Source organism: Meriones unguiculatus, chromosome 19, assembly GCF_030254825.1.
Source record: "Meriones unguiculatus strain TT.TT164.6M chromosome 19, Bangor_MerUng_6.1, whole genome shotgun sequence".
NCBI classification, from domain to species: Eukaryota; Metazoa; Chordata; class Mammalia; order Rodentia; family Muridae; genus Meriones; species Meriones unguiculatus.
Genome location: NC_083366.1, coordinates 17,405,629 through 17,425,063, shown reverse-complemented (window position 1 = coordinate 17,425,063; position 19,435 = coordinate 17,405,629). Strand labels below are relative to the sequence as shown.

The following is a 19,435-nucleotide window of genomic DNA, read 5'->3' as shown; positions in this document are numbered from 1 at the left end:
GAAGACCCAACTTCCCCCTCCTGACTCCACTCCACTTTGCTCTCCTGTGCAGCTGAACACGATTCCAAATGAGAAACAGCATTCCTTCCCAGTCTTTAAAGGAGGCCTCAAGCCCAGTGGAAAAACATACCAATAAATATGTGGACCCTGAATTATTGTACAGTGGCCCTTCCGCTTTTCTTAGCAGGTTTCAAAGCTGTCTGTTTAGATATCCTTCAGGCTTTTTTGTTTTGTTTTGTTTTGTTTTATTTTTGTTTAGTTTATAGTGTTCTGGAATCGTAATTCTTCAGTCATTGACGAAGCACCAAAACATGTGTCTTTGTTCCGGGGCTTTTCATAGCATCAGAGGTTGCAAGTAAAACACGAAAGCACTTGGAATTCCATTAAAGCTACATTCCTTTATCTAAAAGAAGAAAAATGCTGTCTTGGGAAGTTTGTCTCTTCAGACACCGTTAAGTGAAGATATCTACAAGGTTTTTTGTGTAACTGAAGATTAACAGTTAACCCTTCCCTATGCCGGCTTCTGAGGGGAGGAGCGTGAAGCAAAAGCAAGAAAATATAGCATCCCTGTGAACAGACTGCTTTTTTGTTATTGTTTCTCTTTAAATTACTTCTTTGATCAAAAACAAGCTGGAGTGGGGCTTCTCTGTGTGGCTTGTGATAAAAATTGTAATACAATGTGTTTGGTATTCTAATACACTAGAAAGCTTCAAGAAAATAATTAAAAATAAAATAAAGCTTTAAAAATACATGAATATATTTCAATACTTTATCAGTAACATCAAGGGAACCATTACAGACACAGATAAATAACAGATAATCTTAACAGTGATGCTAATATTTTTATTTGAAAATTATTCTGACACTGGGAGGTAGTGGTGCACACCTTTAATCTCAGCACTCCATAGGCATAGGCAGGCAGATCTCTGTGAGTTCAAGGCCAGTCTGGTCTACAGAGGGAATTCTGGGAGAGCCAGGGGCTACAAAAAGAAACTTTCTCTTGGAAAAGAGACAGAGACTGTCTTGTGAATGCCAGATCCCACAAAAGAAAACACAGAGCCAACAACTGAAATTGAAGTTTCCAAATAGATAGATGATAGATAGATAGATGATAGATAGATAGATAGATAGATAGATAGATATAAAACATAACATAAAAGCTTTAGTGCATGTCTTTATGTATTTAGGGACATAATTATACTAAGATATGATCTGCTATTTCTCTGAAGTGCAACATACGCCTAGCAGGCTGTGTTCTATCTGGTGACCCTGATCTGCTCTGGGTTCCATAGAAAGCACGTAGAGCCTCCTAGAACTTTCCAGGGTCAAGGACAAGCATGCAAGCTTCTTAGCTCCTTCCATCTGTCAACTCAAAAACTTTCACACATCCTCGAGCCCAGGAAGCCTTCTCTCCCAGCGGCGGAACACATTTCCAGGTCGTCATTCCACATCCGTCAGAGAAGGCGCTCAGCCATTTGAGAAGGTGAGATCTGGCAGCTATGTTGAAGGGGAAGACCGGAACATGCAGAACCGCAGTCTCTGTCAGGAAGTAGCAGAACAGGAAACAAGTAGGAGAGAAGCAAGCTTTATTTAAAACCAAAACAAGAAAACTTCCAGGAAATTAAAATTCCTAGAAAGAAACTATATTTTATTGAAATGAGAATACAACTTTTAAAACATCAGGGAATGACGAGGTGCAAGCGGGCAGACCCGAATTCGAGGCCGTGTCACCCGTGTAAAAACCTGCGCATGCCTGGTACTGTGGGGCAAAGACCGGCACAACTCCAGAAGGCTGTCTGGCCAGCCTACCCAAACTGGATAGATTCCAGTTCAGTGAAATACCCTACATCCAACACACACACACACGTCAATGATTTCTTCACTACTAAGAACCTGAACACTGACAGGAGAGAAACACAGGAAGATCCCGTATCTATCTGAGCCCTTTAGGTGGCTACTTGAACGTACAGTTGGTGGTAAATGCTTTTTCTGCATTTGGCTGCCTCGAGCATCAGGTGTTTCTTACTCCTCGGACATGTCTGCTGAGTTTCCAGTGTTTTGCTTTTGGCTCCAGTGATACACGTTGGGCCATAGCAGAGCCACCCAGGGTGCCACAGAAGCAGGAATGGCTCCGCTTGCTGGCTGGCATTAACCTCCTGGATTAAAGTTGCCCAGACTGCTGTCAGCAGAGGCCTAGCGTACAGTGCAGGAGTCTCAGGCTCTGGCCGTCCCCTGACTGGGACTCTGCATATCTGTCTGCTTCCCACATGATTGTCATCCCAGAGTCTGAGGAGCCTCCGGCCCCACCGCTCTGCTGGTTTGGACAGAACAGGCAAAATAGTGGATTTCCTTTTCGCTTAGAACCTGGGTCATAGTTTCACTTTTCTATCTTCTCTGAAGAAACGAAAAGAAGAGAAAAGAGTATCAGGGAGATGTTGGTTAGCTGAAGAATGGATGCTTTGTCTTACTGATGGTAATAACACAAAGCCACTAATTTTGCCTTATCTACATTTCACAGAAACATCTTGGAGCTGGGGAAGTGGGGAGGAGCTTGGAGAAGTAGAAGGGAAACTAAAGTCAGAATATAGTGTATGAAAAATATATATATATATATTTCAATGAAAGAAAAAAAAATCTCAGAGCTGATTCCTGAAGACCAACTAAGAAATAACAGGGCTAGAGAGATGGCTCATTCAGTAAAGCGCTTGCCACATAAGGATGAGAGCCTGAGTTTGAGTTTGAGTCCCAAGATCTACATAAAAGCCTGGGCATGGCGGGTACCACTCGTACCCACAGACCCAAGTAGAGACAGATGCCTGGAGCTTGCTATACAGCCAGACTAGCTCAGCCAGTGAAATTTTTTGTCTTAACAAGGCATATGCCACCTGAGCAACACCACCCACGATTTACCTCTGACCTCTACACTCACATACACGCACAAAGAGAGAGAAGACAGTGAGAGACATACACACTAGACATAAACATGCATACACAAGGACATACTCACAGAGGAGACTTACATGCATGCAGAGAAAGAGGAAGCATGTGCACACACGCACATATACACAGAGAAAGACATACACGGAGAGAGGCCTACATACAAGCAGAGACATACAGAGAAAGAAAGAGCTGTATACACTCATAGAAAGAGGCATATACACATAAGTATATGTGTATGTATGTGGGAGGGAAGAAAAGGAGAAAGTGTTAAATTTTAAAAAAAGCAAAAGCAGCAACAGCCAGGCTTGATGGTACATGCCTGCAATCCCAGCATTCAGAAGGCTGAGGCAGGAAAATCAGAGTTCAAGGCCAGCCTGTGCTATACAGTGAGGCTCTGTCTGAAACCGCAGCAACAAAATCATTTCATGTAACGGAGTCACTTTATCAAAATTGAGAAAAATAAGACAAAAAATGAAACTTCGCAGCAGTTCACATGGTGATACAGAGGGAAAATGTACTTTCTCAAGGCTGAACTTAACATTTCACTTCTGAGAATAAAATGTTTATTGTTGGCTTGCTGTGTTCCAGATAAGTAGCCGGCTCGGATCTGAACAAAGCAATAGTTTTGTTTCTCTGCAGTCAGCACACTCAGACCTGATAGGAAATTCATAATTCTGATGGCCTAACAACTAGTGGATTGATCTGGTTTGCCTCAGGACTTGGGAGACTGAGGCAAGAGGCTCACAGAGATTTCAAGTCCAGTCTGTACCACATAGAGGGACTCTGTCTCAAAAACCAAGGCAGAACAGAAAACCAGAGCATTTGGTATGAACATTCAGTGTAGCAGAAACAGAAGAATGAGGAACAAGGTAAAAAAGAAAATTTGCCTCAATTAAAAGTATAGAATGAATGTGTATTGCATGTAAGATATTTGAACCTTGAAATATATATATAGCATCATTTCTCTCCCTCATCCATAAAGGCTTGCAGGAATTTGGTTTCAAATGCTGTTGTGCACTCTTGGGAGTGACAGGGAGAGATCCCCACTCCATCCCCACCCTCAAGAGAGTGTGCTCTGCCGGGAGAGGAGAAGAGTGAGGGGCTGTGACTGCCCAGATGCCTAGCACAGTGCCTGGGGATCAAGCCAATTGCTTATTTTCTTCAAGCCCGGAGCCCCAGTTTATTTCAGGAAGACAAGAATACCACTGGTGCCTGGTCTCACAAACGAGTTAGCCACGAGGAGCGAATGTACCACCACATGTGAAAATCAGTCTGGGCTCTATTCTTGGAGAGACTTTCGCTTTATCTGTTCCTTATGTCTTGATGCAGAGTTCTGTTTGAAAGAAAGATTCTACTTACTATCTTTTAAAATGTTTTGAAAACCCTACTGCTCAAAATTACTATTTTCCCAGGCATGATGTCTGACGCCTGTAATTTTTGCACACTTGGAAGGCTGAGGCAGGGGAATTGCCTGGGCTAGAGAGTGAGTGTAGGGACAAACTGGGTTACAGTGAGACCCCTGTCTAAGAAAGACAAAACAAAATAAATTACTTTACAACTTAGGATCATGTTTATCCATTTGTCCTTTGGCCCAGAGCCTAGCCCCTCCGCCCCTTTTCCCCCCATTAACCCTGATCTCTAAGCATGAAGGCCTCATTGCTCTCCCTTCCCCGGATCCGGATCCCTGTGGTACAGTGGGCTAATGAGATAAGGATGATGTCATTATAATTGCAGAAACTATTTCATGGTAATCTTTTGTTTTTCTCTTACTAACTTTCTGAAGGGAAAAACACTTTATTAATTATCTGAGCACTGGCAGCCTTTTGGAAACCAACTCTATATGAAGGCTACTGCTATTAGCCACATTGGATGAAGCACTTGGGGATTAAAAGCCGTTATGCAAATGTTTACACATGATTATGACATGGCCCCAGCTTCACACTGGGATGCCACAAACAGCCCAGATAGAAGCAGAAAGCCCTAGAGAGGTGGTGATTTTTTTTACAAGGTATGAAATTGTCTTTTAATTTTAGCATGAAGATAGTCACACTTTTGAAGAGTGTCATTCACAGCCATTAGGACGATATTTATGACTGTGAAGGAAAGTAACCCTACGTTGAGGGTTAACCAACTATCTTAAGAACTGGGGTAGGGGACATGCAGAAGAGGAAAGGAGAGAGGAGATTAAAAATGGGAGAGGTTTGGGGAGTGTCTAGAAACTTTGACAATAAGACCTCCCAAAAGCAGGTTTTACTTTTTTCTCTGGAAACGCTGAGAAAATAAAATAAAATAAAACACACGGTAGTTGCAAGATATATTCATATTCGCACACACTCTCCTTTTATTTTCTAGTTTCAACTTTTGGCGAGTTCTATCTAGCAGGTGAGAAAGTGGACGAAAGTGTAAACCCCTCTCTGCCCCACCAATCTTCCCCTGGAGTGTAAGGGTGCTCCAAGAGCGTTCTCTGCCTCACACCATGTCCTCCCCCTGAGGGATGCCTCGTGCTGGTGCAGTCCCTAACAGCCCTAAATCATCTTCTCTTGTGGTTCTGGGAGGATTCAAACCCAGAACCTCAAAGGTAACCAGTCAAGACCTCTGCAGCGCCAGCACTGAACTACATCCCAGCCTCTAAACTTGCTCTTCAACAAAGATAAGAGGCCGCTGTGCGGGCTTCCATCTGCTCTGCATGCACTGGAGAATCTGCTTCCTTCAAGCTCCTTCTCCAAGTATGGTAATGATCTAAAATCTTCTCTTTAAAATTAGAGTAAGAAAAAAAGGGGGCGGGGGGAAATTGGCATAAAAGAAGGAGATGCACACGAGCTTACATGGCTCATGGCTCTAACGGAAAATGTTGACAGTCTGAGAGCCTGGACTGGGTGATTTCAAGGTTGTCTGCCTCCAGGGTCCCGTGAGGACAGGTGACAGGAGGAAAAGGTCCTGCCATAGCTGCTGAGAAGCATTGGCAAGGGCCGACATCCCCCAGAGCAGAATGAGCCTAAGCCCAGAAGGTGGTGCTTAAGAAAGTAAGAATTCCATGTGCTAAGAAAGAAATCCCTCACCCTGTCAGTACAGAAGGGTAAGCCAGGAACCACGGACACTCGTTCAAATGTGTGCGTGTGTGCGTGCGTGCGTGTGCGTGTGTGTGTGTGTGAGAGAGAGAGAGAGAGAGAGAGAGAGAGAGAGAGAGCACAGCATTTGTGTGGAGGTCCCTCCTTGCACCGTAGGGGTCCTAGGAATCCAACAAAGGCTTGGCAAAAAGTGCCTTTACCCACTGGGCCATCTCACAGGCCTGATGTTTGGTTTTAAATAAAAGACAAAAGGGAAAAGTTGGGAGGAATTCTGACATTTTTCGCTTCGTATTTAGAGTGTGCATTGCCCTCTTCGTGTTAAGTTTAACGGGACAGAAAGGAATGCGGGGGGGGGGCGCGGGGGGGACGCACAACGCGGATGAAAGAACTGTAGGAAATTGACGCCGGAAAACACAGTAAATTCGAGTTTGTTAGCAGTATGGCTCCAGATTGTTTTTTAAAAACAAATTTTAGCAGTGATGCAATCCCAGCCTCGGAGGGAAGCTCTAAGTCAGGTTCAGAGCCGAAGCCGGGGGACCCCGAAGACAGCAGCCTCACCGGTCTTCTGGAGGGAGTAGGAAAGGAAATCTCTGCGGCAGGAGAAGAACCCCCACACATACAAAGGACGAGGGGGCCACAGCCCGCAGTAATCTGTAAATGATTGCTCCTAAAGTCTGGAAGCTTCAGGCTTGAGCTGTGTTTGTTCCAAAAGAAAGCCGAGGAGGACGGAGTTAATAAAGAGAGATTTAACTGAGAACTGTGGTTGGAATAAAGTGGGCTACAAAAAAGGTCAAATTTGATCAGTTGGAGCAGATTACAGGGGCTTTGAAGGGTGGTGTGGAGAGCTGGAACCGGTCTGGGAAGTAATAGAGCACAAGATTGATTCAGGGGGTGGAGAGAAGCCAGGACAAGCGCTTATCAGTCCTGGAAGGAGGAAGAGCCGCGCTGCTGGGCGCTGCTGCTCCAGCCTCAGCCCAGAGCCGCCTCTGCCCGCGTCCCTGTCACCCTGTCCTGGCACCTCTGCTCTCCGATTTGCCTTCCTTCGGCAGCTCTCAGACAATGGTTTCCCTAATCTCTGACTTGGACTCCCTGAGGGGCTGGAAAGTGTTAAGGTAGGCCTGCGTCGCTTTCTCTCCTATCTCAGTTCAAGGCCAGCTCCTGCCCACCCCCACCAGCCAAGGAGAGCCCAAACTTCTCCTCCGAAATGCCTGCCGGTGGGTTTCAGTGACAGGCCAACACGGATGGAGGAAGACAGACACAGCTTTAAGCAGGCGGGCACGTGAAAGTGGTCCTCAAGTTTCACGGCAGGGGAGCAGAGAGCATAGGCTCTCTTCAGGAACGCTCAGTGCTGTTTCAATGCTCCCAACCGCTAGCTGGCTCTGAAGATAGTCCTTACGTTTAATTATTGTTTCAGGGATGAAGTAGAATATGGTAGACTTTCTGGGATTTCCCATGGAAGAGTAAACTATTAAAAAAATATATCTCATAGTGCCTATACTTGAAGAGTCCAAAAATATGTGTGTCCCTCCAGCAAATTCTACCCTCACCTCTGTTCCCAGGTCAGTTTTAGAAAAGCTGATATATACAAACTCAGCTGATCAGGTAGAATGTATATAAAAATTCTCTCTCTCTCTCTCTCTCTCTCTCTCTCTCCAAATAAAAAAAGTAAGCCCTGGGTAAGTCGCTTAGCTGACAGAACGCTTAGGTAGCATACAGAAGACCCTTGGGTTAGATCCAAGCACTGCACAAACTCAGCATGGTGGTGCAGGACCGGAACCCCAGCACTCAGGAAGTAGAGGCCGGAGTTCAAAGTCATCCTTGGCTACAAAGGGAGTTTGAGGCCAGACCAAAACACTACCTCAAAAATAAACAAATGAATAATAAAAATGTGAAAAAGCGGCCTCTGACTCCTTCACAACAGAACTTAGAACCTGAGCCAGAACAGGCAAGTTCCCGTGTCATCCCCACTTGAGTGAAAGCTATACCTTTGGTGGAATCCACAGTGACGGGATGGGTTTAGTCTAACTTTAATGCAAGTGGTATTTCCCCAGAGAAAGCATTTGGGACAGCTTTTAACGTATAAAAATATATAAATATAAAATATAAAAATTCAGAGGTGTTTTTATTCTTGGAAGTGGCTCTAGTCGGTTTTTGTGTTTTCCCAAATTCTCCAAAACTTGGTCGTGTCAGAGCTAGCCCAGAGCCCAAGCACAGAACACATATGAGGGAAGTATACACATGCCTGGGAACCTGCTACCGATGTTTGCCTTGGGTCAGCCGACTCCTTCGCGCCCTTTCGTGAGCTCTGCCGCAGTGTGTAGCTAATTTTGTTATTTTAAAGCAATATTCGTAAATAAGAACAAATAAAAATATTCATCTTCTTTTCTTTTTCCTGTTACTGCATCATTTGGTTTTCCCTATCTGTTCTCTTTGTTGCGAGTGAGAGAGATGGCTGAGGGTGAACGCCCAGGCCACAGCCCACATGAGCGGAGCGGAGGGTGTGTTTCATGGGGACAGTTTTCTCCTTCCGCGTTTCCGTGGAGTCTGGGCATCAATCTCACCTTTGCCCTCTGGTCCTGAATCTTACATCCTAGGACTTTCTGTACATGCACATTGCGTATCATCTAGTATATACTATTTTAAAATCTTTTTAAAATTACAGCATATCTGTGTTCGGCTACCTGCCGTGGCCATGACTTTAGTGGTCAGGGGCAACGTTGTTCTGTGATGCTCGTCGATTGCTGAGTTATTTCGTTCGTTGGATGTTTACCTTATACGTTATTTCCAGGCCTCGGCATGTACTGACAGCAACACAGTGAGCTTATATATGTGTACAGCTCTCTACTCTTATTAAGTAAATTCCAGGATTTCTCAATGGGAAGGTTCCCGCTATGGGTCCTTTGGTTAATTTTTGTTTGCATGGTCGAACTTTATATTTTAAAAATTGAATCTATTTCTTGATACACACGCACACACAATCAGAGAGAGAGAGAGAGAGAGAGAGAAAGAGAGAGAGAGAGAGAGAGAAGGGGACAACCTGCAATAATCAATTCTTTCCTTTGCCATCTGGCTTCTGGGAATCAAACTCCAGTTCTTCAGGCCTGGCAACAGGTACCCCTACGTCCTGAGCCATGTCACTGGCCCCTTAAACTTTATTTTCAATTGGGATGCGGCAGAGCATTTCTGTTAATGCTCTCATGGCAACAGATGCTAAAATAAGTTTCACTTGCCATTTCTTTCTCTGACGACTAACCTGTTTCTAAAACGGGAAGATACCTTAAGAGTGCTTTTGAAAAATTCTTTTTGGGCGATTAACTTAATGTTACTGCACAAGAAGATGTGGAGGGTTCCGGTTGTAAGAACATGTATGACTTATGGTGGCAAGCTTTGAAAATGAAGTCCTTCAAAGGCCTTCTTAAATAACGTTTCCATCTTAACCTTCTTCAAACTCTGGTGATGTCACTGTCCTCATCAACGTGTCCCTTATGCAAGTGAAATGTATTCTGTGCATAGAGTAAGTGAGGCCGCAAAAGCTTTGGACCCAGGAAAGATAAACATTCGTACGTAGATGCTTTGGCACCGGCGAGTTCATTCTATATACACTCCTTGGCAGGCAACTTGTTGGCTACGTAGGGCCCTTTTCCAAGGTAAGAAATTATAAATGTGGATGAAATCAGTAAAGTTTTGTTGATTCCATTTCCCAGTTGCTTACTGTAAAGCATGCTTTTGGCTAACCTGGGGAGTTGTGTATATATCTATGTGTGTGTTTATGTGTGAGGGCACAGGCAAGTAACTGAGCGTGTGCATCATGTGCACACGGAGGCCCAAGGAAAACTTTGGATGTCATGCTTACGTTCTGTCCACATTGGTTTCATTGTTGTTGTTTGGGAGATTGGTTTTTCTTTTCTTTTGTTTGTTTGTTTGTTTTTGTTTTTGAGGCAGGTATCTCATTAGCATAGACTTGCTGAGTAGGCTGGGCTGGTTAGTTAGTAAGCCCCAAGAGTCTACCTTTCTCTACCTCCTCAACACTAGGAATAAGACCACCACCATGCCAGGCCTTTCTCCCACTGACTGTGATGCATGAATTGCTTTTCTATGGTTCTAATGAAATTCCCTGACAAAAGGAACTGTGAGAGCTCAGGAAGTGGGGTGAGACTATAAAACCTCAAAACCCAGCCCCAGGGAGGTATTCCCTCCAGCAAGGCTCAGCCTCCTGAAGGTTCCATAACCTTCTCAAACAGTGCCACAGTGAGGGACTGGGTGTTCAAATACCTGAGCCTAGGGGGTGGACATTGCTCACCCAAACCACCACACATAGGTTTTGAGGACCAAATTCACATCCTCAGGCTCATGCAGCACTGTACTGCCTGAACTCTTGCTCCAAACCCCCTCGTTGGCTATTTTGATTCACTGACCTGTTTACTCACCCACAGTAATTCTCTGTCTATAAAGTTTAGGAAAAGCAAAGATTGAGCCTAATTACATCCACGAGGGAACCTTGCAGAAGCACAAGGTATGTGCCTTCATGCCATTCTCAGTTGTCTGTGGTAAGAGTTTTGTCAACAGATGCTTTAACAATCCAGAGAAATTGGGCACAAGACCCCATTCCAGTAGAGAAAAGAGCGGTGTCTGCCCTCGCCCATCATCAGTTGAGTAGAACCCTTGGCACCGACAGGGTGTCAGAAGGCAGAAAGGTGTTCAAGCCCATATAACCTGGAATGTTTTCAAGTGTTTGGTCAGGGAAGTGGCCTGGAGTCCAGCTGCAGCTGCTGCTACTAAAAAGTCATTGCAAGAGAGGTGAAGTTTAAGTGTGTGCCTCACAGTTGAGTGTTGTAAGATAGGACATTGAAATGGAAAGATTTCTTGAATATGTCTTTGTGGTGGTGAGAATGAAAATGGCCCCCATAGGCTCACAGAGAGTGGCACTATTGGGAGGTGTGGCCTGGTTGGAGGAGGTGTGGCCTCGTTGGAGGAGGAGTGGCCTGGTTGGAGGAGGTGTGGCCTCGTTGGAGGAGGTGTGGTTTTGTATGAAGAAGCATATCACTGAGGATAACCTTTGAGGTTTCAGATGCTGGGGCCAGTGTCTCTCTCTTCCTGCTGCCTGCTGATCCAAATACAGAACTCTCAGCTGCCTCTCCGGCACCTTGTCTGCCTGCATGCCGCATGCTTCCAATCAGGACAATAATGCATAAAACCTCTGCACTGTAAGCCAGCCCCAATGAAATGTTCTACTTTCTAAAAGCTGCCGTGGTGATGATGTCTCTTTACAGCAATAGAAACCCTAAGACAGTCTTCAAAAAAAATTGGTTATTAATATACTGTTGTTGCCAGGCACATCTCTAGGTCATGAAACCCTTTGTAGTTGTAGCGCTCCATCCTAGGTCCTTGTTTGTCGTGTGGCAAAATCAAGGGCGAAGACAGAGTTGTTGGCTGTTTTCATTTTTCTCTACCCAAGGTACACAAAAGAAACCTGCTGCTACCAAAAGACACACCAACAACTTCCAACCTTGAGTCTCCCCTTTTGACCTCTGGGAAAGCACAAACTCTATAGCGTCACAAAAAAAGAAAGAGAAAGAGAAAGAACAAAGAAAATAGCCTGGCAGCAGTATGATGACTATCGGATTTCCTGTTATGGTATGGCTTCAAAGGTAAAAAGAAAGATAATAGTGAAGAAAACTAAATAGGAAATAAAATGCTGAGCACATGGCCTCTCTTCACCCTGCCACACTCCTGCTTCCCTTCTATCAGAGGGCCTTGTTTCCTAGTTTATTATTCTCATATCAAGATGAGGGAACTGGGTGCTAGAAGGGACTGGGAATCACAGGCTCATTAATAGGCCAAGCTTTATACCATTCTTACTTTCGTCTTTTCATTGAGGGATTTTCTCCCCCATCTGTATCACTGTTGCCATGTGTCCTGACAGAATTTAAGACAGGTCCACCTAGGATTCTCAGCAGAGCCCATCCTGGGCTGTACAGACATCAGAAGCTGAATGGGAAGTAAACGCTGTCTATTAGGTCCCCTAGGACCTCCTCTCCCTGCTCTGGTAGGTTACTGAAGCACACCACTACCCATCCTGGTATTCAAATAAGAACAGGGGTCTTTTCTGAGACTGAAACTCCAACCAAGGACCATGCATGGAGATAACCTAGAACCCCTGCTCAGATGTAGCCCATGGCAGCTCAGTGTCCAAGTGAGTTCCCTACTAATGGGAACAGGGACTGCCTCTGATATGAACTCAGTGGCTGGCTCTTTGATCACCTCCCCCTGAGTGGGGAGCAGCCTTGCCAGGCCACAGAGGAGGACATTGCAGGATGAGACCTGATAGGCTAGGGTCAGATGGAAGGGGAGGAGGACCTCCCCTATCAGTGGACTTGGAGAGGGGCTTGGGAGGAGATGAGGGAGGGGGCTACAGCTGGGATACAAAGTGAATAAATTGTAATTAATATTAAAAATAAAATAAAATTTAAAAAAAAAATGAAAATAAAGAAAAAGAAAAGTAGCCGCATTCCCTGATTCTTTGTTTTCAATCTTAATTTACATACAAACACTCCCTCAACCCCGGTGGGTCTCTACTCTTCAGGACCTCTCTCTTTGCCAACCCTTCCTCTGGCTTCAACTGTTTGTGCATACAAGTGGGTAATGTAAACATTCCCAAAGCCACCCATCAGATCCTGTTACTTTCCTAGGAGAAAAGCCAGTGCCCTCCTCCTAGCCCTATCTGACAAGGGCTGGGACAGCCTCTCCAGCTGTCTTTCTTCCTTCTTTCCCAGCTCTTGTTGCTCCCCCAACTCTGATCATCCCCTTTCTCATACAGACAGCCACCCCATGTGGGCTTTAATTGCACTCGCTACTGCCTCCCCTTACCTGGAAATTTCTCCTTAGCTACTGGCAGGGCAGTCATCTCGGCAATGCCTCTCCCAACTCCCACCCCAGAATCATCCGGAAGGCACTGTCCAGGGCCTCCGCTCCCGAAGCAGGGATATTTTCTAGGTCTGACTACTTTTTACTGAAAAAGATGTCCGTGTGTTATAGTTGGACTCGTACTCTCAACACAGCATTGCCAAAGCCCTGCTACTTTCAGACGTATTTGATTTTGTTGTCTCTGCCTCCCTCATTGTGGTCTATAATTCATAGGTTTAATTATTGTATACCCAACGGCTAAAATACTCTCGCTGTTTTTGAGCAGACAATGAAACACTGAGTAAGGCACGAGTGAATGGACTGGTTAGTGTCTCTCTTATCTGACCATAAACTCTACATAGCCAGGGGTTCTGTGTATTGTTCACACTGTAACTCCTGTGTTTTTCATGGTGGCTTGGTGCTCTCACAGTCAATGAAAAATGAATGAATGGTTCTCAGTTCCTGTGGTAATTCTGTACCAGCCAGCAAAAAAACTTGATTCAGTAATATGGGAATTATCTGTGATTCTGCCTGGGAGCCTAAGAGGCCTTTTTATTGTTCAAATGGAATCTATTCTTTCTAGATAAGCAAATGATCTGGGGTAGAAGTTGGAAAACTTTTTCTGTGAAAGGCCAGTAGTAAATGCCTGAGATTTCCTGGCTGTACAATTACTGTCATGGCCAACCCCTGCTATTATAGCATCATGACAGACATGGATTAAAAAGTGAACAAAGTTGGTTTGCTGTGAGCTAATAAAACTTTATTTCCCAAAACAGGGAATCAGTTGTACTTGGCACTTGTGGAGACTTAAAGATGTGACCAGCAACAAAACAGAAGTGATTTGGACAAATAATTGGATTTCAAACTCATACAGCAACATGAATTAATAAACTTGCCTCATTATTAAAAAGCCTGGTTCAAAGGTCAGGGATGTTTGAAATCATGAGCATTTGATCTCACAATGATGATTATAGTCTGTAGAAAATGTATAGTTTGCCACATCCCTTAAATGTTTGGATGTGTCAGGAAGCACTAAAAAAAATAAATAAATAAAACAAGCATTTGCTTTGTGAGAAATTCCCATTAATGAGAATAGCAAATCTTTCTTTTTCACTGATCCTTCTAGCTCCATTAACATACATTTTCCTTTCATATGCCTGACAAAGTTTCCGAGATAAATTCCAAATGTGTCCAGGAGAGCCTGCTGTGTTTTAACACATCCACGTGGACATGCTCTGTGGTTCATATTACAGGATATCTTGGGAAGGTCTGTAGAAACTGTGAGTATCCACGGGGAAGAGGCAGGCTGGTCACCTGATGACCAGGAATTCATCTTCCTAGAGGTTAGGATGGTAGTTCTCAACCCTCCTAATGCTGCAACCCTTTAACACAGTTCCTCATGTTGTGGTGACCCCCAACCATAGTGTTATTTCGATGCTAGTTCATGACTGTAATCTTGCTACTGTTATGAATCATAATGTAAATATGCTATAGGTGACCCCAAAGGGGTTGCGACCTACGGGTTGAGAACCACTGGGAGAACTCTCTGTTCTTGTCCTGTGCCAGGCGGCACGCTAAGCTCTCCGCTATACTCTCTCACAGCTTCAGAACAAACCTCTGAGAGTGGGTAGTGCTATTACCGCCTTTGAGCGACATGGCACACAGAGCAGTTTAGTAACTTACTCCAAAACACACAAATATTTTTGTTTCACGAGTCAGTTACAAGTGCAATAGTGCCGAACTAAGTTGTTTACGTAAGAGATGCCACTCTCCTGTACTCTGCCTTTTATGTGTATCCAAACTGTTTTTCAGCTGGATAAGGCGACATAAAGTCTGCCTGCTCAAGATGGCAGTGAATGGTACTAACACCAGTGTCTATGGAGGAGACTCTATTCTGTTTCCCTCAGTTTGGAAATCTGAAGGGCACCGTGCACTAAATATTTGATTTTAATATTGTAAGATTTCTCTTGGGGAGTAGTTGTTCTTGAGGGTAATTCAGTCTCTCAGTCAAGACTAAACTCCCAGCAACTGTTGGACGTGGGGCATTAGATGGAAAGGAGACTGCCAGGCAAGGCTGAAGCAAGGAGTAGAGGAGGTAGCAGCTTGAAGGGACATACCAAAGGATTCAGGGAAGGTAGAAGGGGTAGAGCCTGAGGTGATAGAAGGAGAGAGATGGCTTCCTACAGAAATTGCCAAAGTTCCAAACCATCCTTGGTACCATCTCATGAGCAAAAGACAGTTGTAAAAATCTTGATGGTGCATGGCATCAGAGGAATTCAAGGAGGGGAGTTCCACAGCACAGGCTGGAAAGTTTCTCTGGGACAAGAAGAACCAAATAGAACAAAAGAGGTTTCACAAGGAGTCAGGAAGGAAACAAGATACTAGCCCCAGCTCTAGGCTTAGGGAGGAGATCCCTACTGGGAACAACTGTCTGTGAAGAAAGGCCTACAGCTCCTGCTATTCCTGCAGGGAGCTGCCTGAGACTAACAGCCTCGGAGCTTACACTCAGAATCCCCAGCATACAATCTCTCTGTGCTGTACTCTGGAGAGAGACTGGTCTCTGGGCACACAGACTTGTCCTGTCCGACCACTGCCATATCCAGGTCTGAGTCGCTGTCAACTGTCTGCCTGCAATAAATAAAGGCAGACGCTACCTGGTGGGGGCAGTTTCTAACCGACAGTCTGCTTTTGCGGTGGAGTAGGGTACCCAGCAAGCCAGCGCCAACTTTACTTTGATTTCTATAGGGAGACAAAGCATATTGAAGGGAAAATGATGGAGCTCAGGGTGGGGCTGGTGCTCCGGGCCTCAGAGACTCAGGAAAGTGGAAAATTACAAAGGGTTCGTCAGTGTAGATGCAGATCTGGCCAGCTGTGTCTCAGAGCAGAAAGTGCTGGCTAGTCTCCCTCAGAGCGTGAGAGGCAGGATTGCTAAATTTCCTAATCTTTGCACCTTAGGGAAAAGAAATGGCTTTTGGTGTTTAAGGAAGAGACACATTCTTGTGTTATGGAAGAAACATAACATCTTTCAGGAACAGAGATGGCCCTATGTTCAGACACTGGACCTCACCATCACTTTTGTGGGCTGCTTGAGCTTTCTCAAGCAGAAAGTTTGAAAGCAGCTGAGTCACCCCAGAAATGTGGTCTTAAACTATTAGAAGCTATTAAACTTAAACTACTGGAAATCAAGTCTTTTTAAGGGGAAGCAGGGAGTAGAAAAAATTGCTTGCACTGAGCCTATTGTGTTCATCAGCCATGGCTGTGGGCCACTTACAAAGAGGGCTCAGCAGAGTCCAGTCAGAGTACATTTCACCAGGGACCTAAAAAGCTCAATGTGCCGTGTCCCTCCCTCTTCTCCCCAGACACTGTTTTAGGCAGAGTGTCCCAGATTCTAAGAGTCACCATTATAGAATGATGGCATGAAGAATAATTGTGTACATCCATCTATCCGCATCACATACTAGACTCCCATCTTTGTTTCAGCGGGTTAGGGTAGAGGAAATAGAGTTCTTTCTCTTTCAAGTCTTGTGTTAGGAAAATACCCTTCATACCCCCAAGCCACACAATTTACAAAGACAGAAAATATACCTTGGTTCATCACTACAGCCCTAGCCTTGCCTGGGCCTATCCACGGAACCCAGGCTTGTTGTGTCCTGATTTTACCTGGGAACTTCTCATTTAAACACCATGCCCAACTAGACGATTTCTCTGAGCTGAATCGAAACAGTTGAATCTCCCTTCATCCCCAAATGTCCTGATAAATGTGTATCTTCTACTTTGTTTGTTAAGTCTTTTAAAATATACATATATGTATTTATAATTTATTCACTGTACATCCCTATTGAAGTGCCCTCCTTTATCTCCTCCCTGTTCCACCTTCGCTCCCTCTTTTCCCCTTCCCCCTCCCCTAGTCCACTGAAAGGGGGAGTTCTCTCCTGCTACCTGACTCTAGCCTATCATACACACACACACACACACACACACACACACACACACTCACATGCTCTGTTACTATGCTAGAAATTCCCAGGTCTGATGATATGCAATTCCTGATTTGTCTTTTTGTCACCTGCACTTTTTAAAATTTTCGCTTATCAGATTTGTACACAGGTATGGTGTGTGTGTGTGTGTGTGTGTGTGTGTGTATGTGTGTGTGTGCGCACGCGTGCGTGCATGCTAGACTGCATGTGTGAAATCAGAGGACAACTTTTCAGAGCCAGTTCTCTCTTTCTACCACCTGGTTCCAAGGACCAAAATCAGGTCATCAAGTGATTTCCCGGCCGAGCCGCCTTCAGTGGCCAGCCTGCATTCTTTGTATCCGTGCTGCCGTGTTGCGCTGAGCCAGTATGTGGATGGACACCCACACATTCCTCATTTCTGAAATGAGAAATTGAACCCGATTGTAACTAACAATCCCCCATCTATAAAGTCATGATCAGTGTAGAGCGGAGCAGAAACACCTTCCCCCCCCGCATCATGAATCCCACCTCTAAGTGATACTGCGAATCCATTTTCTACTCATTCGAGTTTTTCTCGAAGCAAAGCAATTCTCTTTCTATTGATCCTCATTTTCTTTCAAGGCTCTTCTATTCCCAATCCTTCTGTAGAGTTGATGGACTAAACTACAAATCTGTTTTCGGAGGTTCCTTCTCTGAGCTAGAGCTATCATGTAAATCAGCCGTTGCAGGCATGAGTCGTGCTGACACGCGCCGGCTTCAGCAATCGTGCGTCTAGTCCTGCGGGGACGAACATCGCCATCAATCCAGGTTGCAGGTGTTCCGTTATCCATGGCTATACAACTCCACTTTGTGTCTTCCGTGGCGCCAGTTTTTCATTCTTATAGAGACACAAATGTCTGAGGCAGAAAGAATTGTTAGGGGCCCGTGGAAGCGACGCTTTTTACCTCTTTCATCCTGTTTCCCGGTGAGCAAAATGAAAGATTTTGTGAAGCGGAAAGATGCTGCCCTTTATTTAAGTTTGTTATTTTAAGCGATGCCCAGCCGTGCTGCGGAGCCTTCGCTCGGGTTCCTGCCCACCACCATCATCATCATCGGCGTGACTAGGGGTACGCGCTTCGTTACAGCTCTCTGAAGCTGGGCTTCGTTTCACAGGGATTGAAAGGGTTGGCTCACACATGAGCTCCTGAGTGTAAATTTCCCGGAGAATCATAATCAGATCATTCATCTTCTTGTCTCCAAATTTCCTCAGTACTTGGTTCTCACCCTACAAGTGATGGTGTCTAGATAACCATGAGAATTCAGTAGTTGTTTTTCATTTTTTAATTTCTTCATTCTTCTACGTTACACGTGTCCCCCATTTGAAGGCCCACTGCGATGGTTCTTTCTTCACCTCTAAACTATGTAACAAACGTAGTTCTTTTCTATGTAGATTGTACTGTTACTTTTCACTGTGAAAAGAAATACCAGATGGAAACAACTCAAAAGGAGGAATTATTAATTTCAGAGATGTCGATCTGTCTTAGTTACAGTGAGGAAGGCCAGGAATCAGACTGAGGTAAGACAGAAAGGCAGAGACAAGAGAGCACTCAAGGAATCTCTTCCTGTGACCTAGTTTTTCCGGCTCACATCCCTCTATTAATCCTGCCTTCTGGGAACTCAGTCTCTAGTATATGAGCCTGTGGGGGACATTTCACATTCAAACCATAGCACAAATGATGCATGATATTTAATGTTACAATTTTGGGGGAACCCAGGAATATTTCAGCTCAGGTGTAAACTACGGATTTCCAAGAATGGTTAAGGATGGAAAAATCACAACAGTGTTCTTTAGTTTCTCAACTGGAGGTTCAAAAATATATATATATATTTCCTATATGCTACTGGATATGGCCATATGTGGGACCCTCCAGGCCTGAGAGAAACAGTGACAAGCAAGCAAAGTAAGAACTTACAATCGACTTAGTTTTGGAGCTATACTGAATTATATGGGGTGCTTGATTTTTCTACCTTGGGTGGTCTAGAACCACGTCAGACTATGAAGTTTTCTCTACTAACACTGTAGAGAGAAGAACCAGTGAGTGATTGAGAGGAAACGCTGAAGCCTTTGTCTGTTAGGAACCTACCAGCTTCAGGTAGCTGAATACTTCAGCCTTGTCTGCCATGGTCTGAAACAAGGGTCTGCAATTTTTTTTTTTTCAATGCAGTTTATTCAGGAACATTGAACAATCCTCGGACCCCGGGGAAAGCCAGCCCACAGCTTAAATAGCCTCTGGGTAGCCAACCCAGGCATGCCACGGGGGCAATGCAGATAGGTCCACATACATGGAAGCAAGCCAGATCCTCGGCCTTAGCCAAATGTGGAGTTGTTCGTGACAGAGAGCACTCACCATCGGGAAGGTGGAAGGTGGAAACCAGCTCCATCTTTAAGGCATAGCATTCTGCAGCTCTCTACAGTTCCCCCTTTTTGTTTTAGACGCATCAGGCAAGAGTAGAGGTCTGATCTCTGATATTAGAAATAAATTGGGACTTTGTACAGATGTTCATTTAGGTGTCATCCACCCAAAGAGC

General features: G+C 44.7%; 1 protein-coding gene across 10 annotated transcripts in view; it reads left to right on the top strand.

Annotated features, from left to right (window-relative positions):
- Positions 1–19,435, top strand: part of Celf2 (CUGBP Elav-like family member 2) — an 860,969-nt gene that overhangs the window by 320,588 nt on the left and 520,946 nt on the right. Inside the window, exon 1 of one of the 10 annotated variants that reach the window (XM_060372816.1) lies at positions 6,998–7,120. The exons of the other annotated variants lie outside the window; for them this stretch is intronic. Within the exon in view, the coding sequence (XP_060228799.1) occupies positions 7,068–7,120 (53 nt within the window). The 5' untranslated portion in view covers positions 6,998–7,067. Of the gene's footprint in view, positions 1–6,997; positions 7,121–19,435 lie in introns of those variants that run through there. 10 annotated transcript variants of the gene reach the window in all.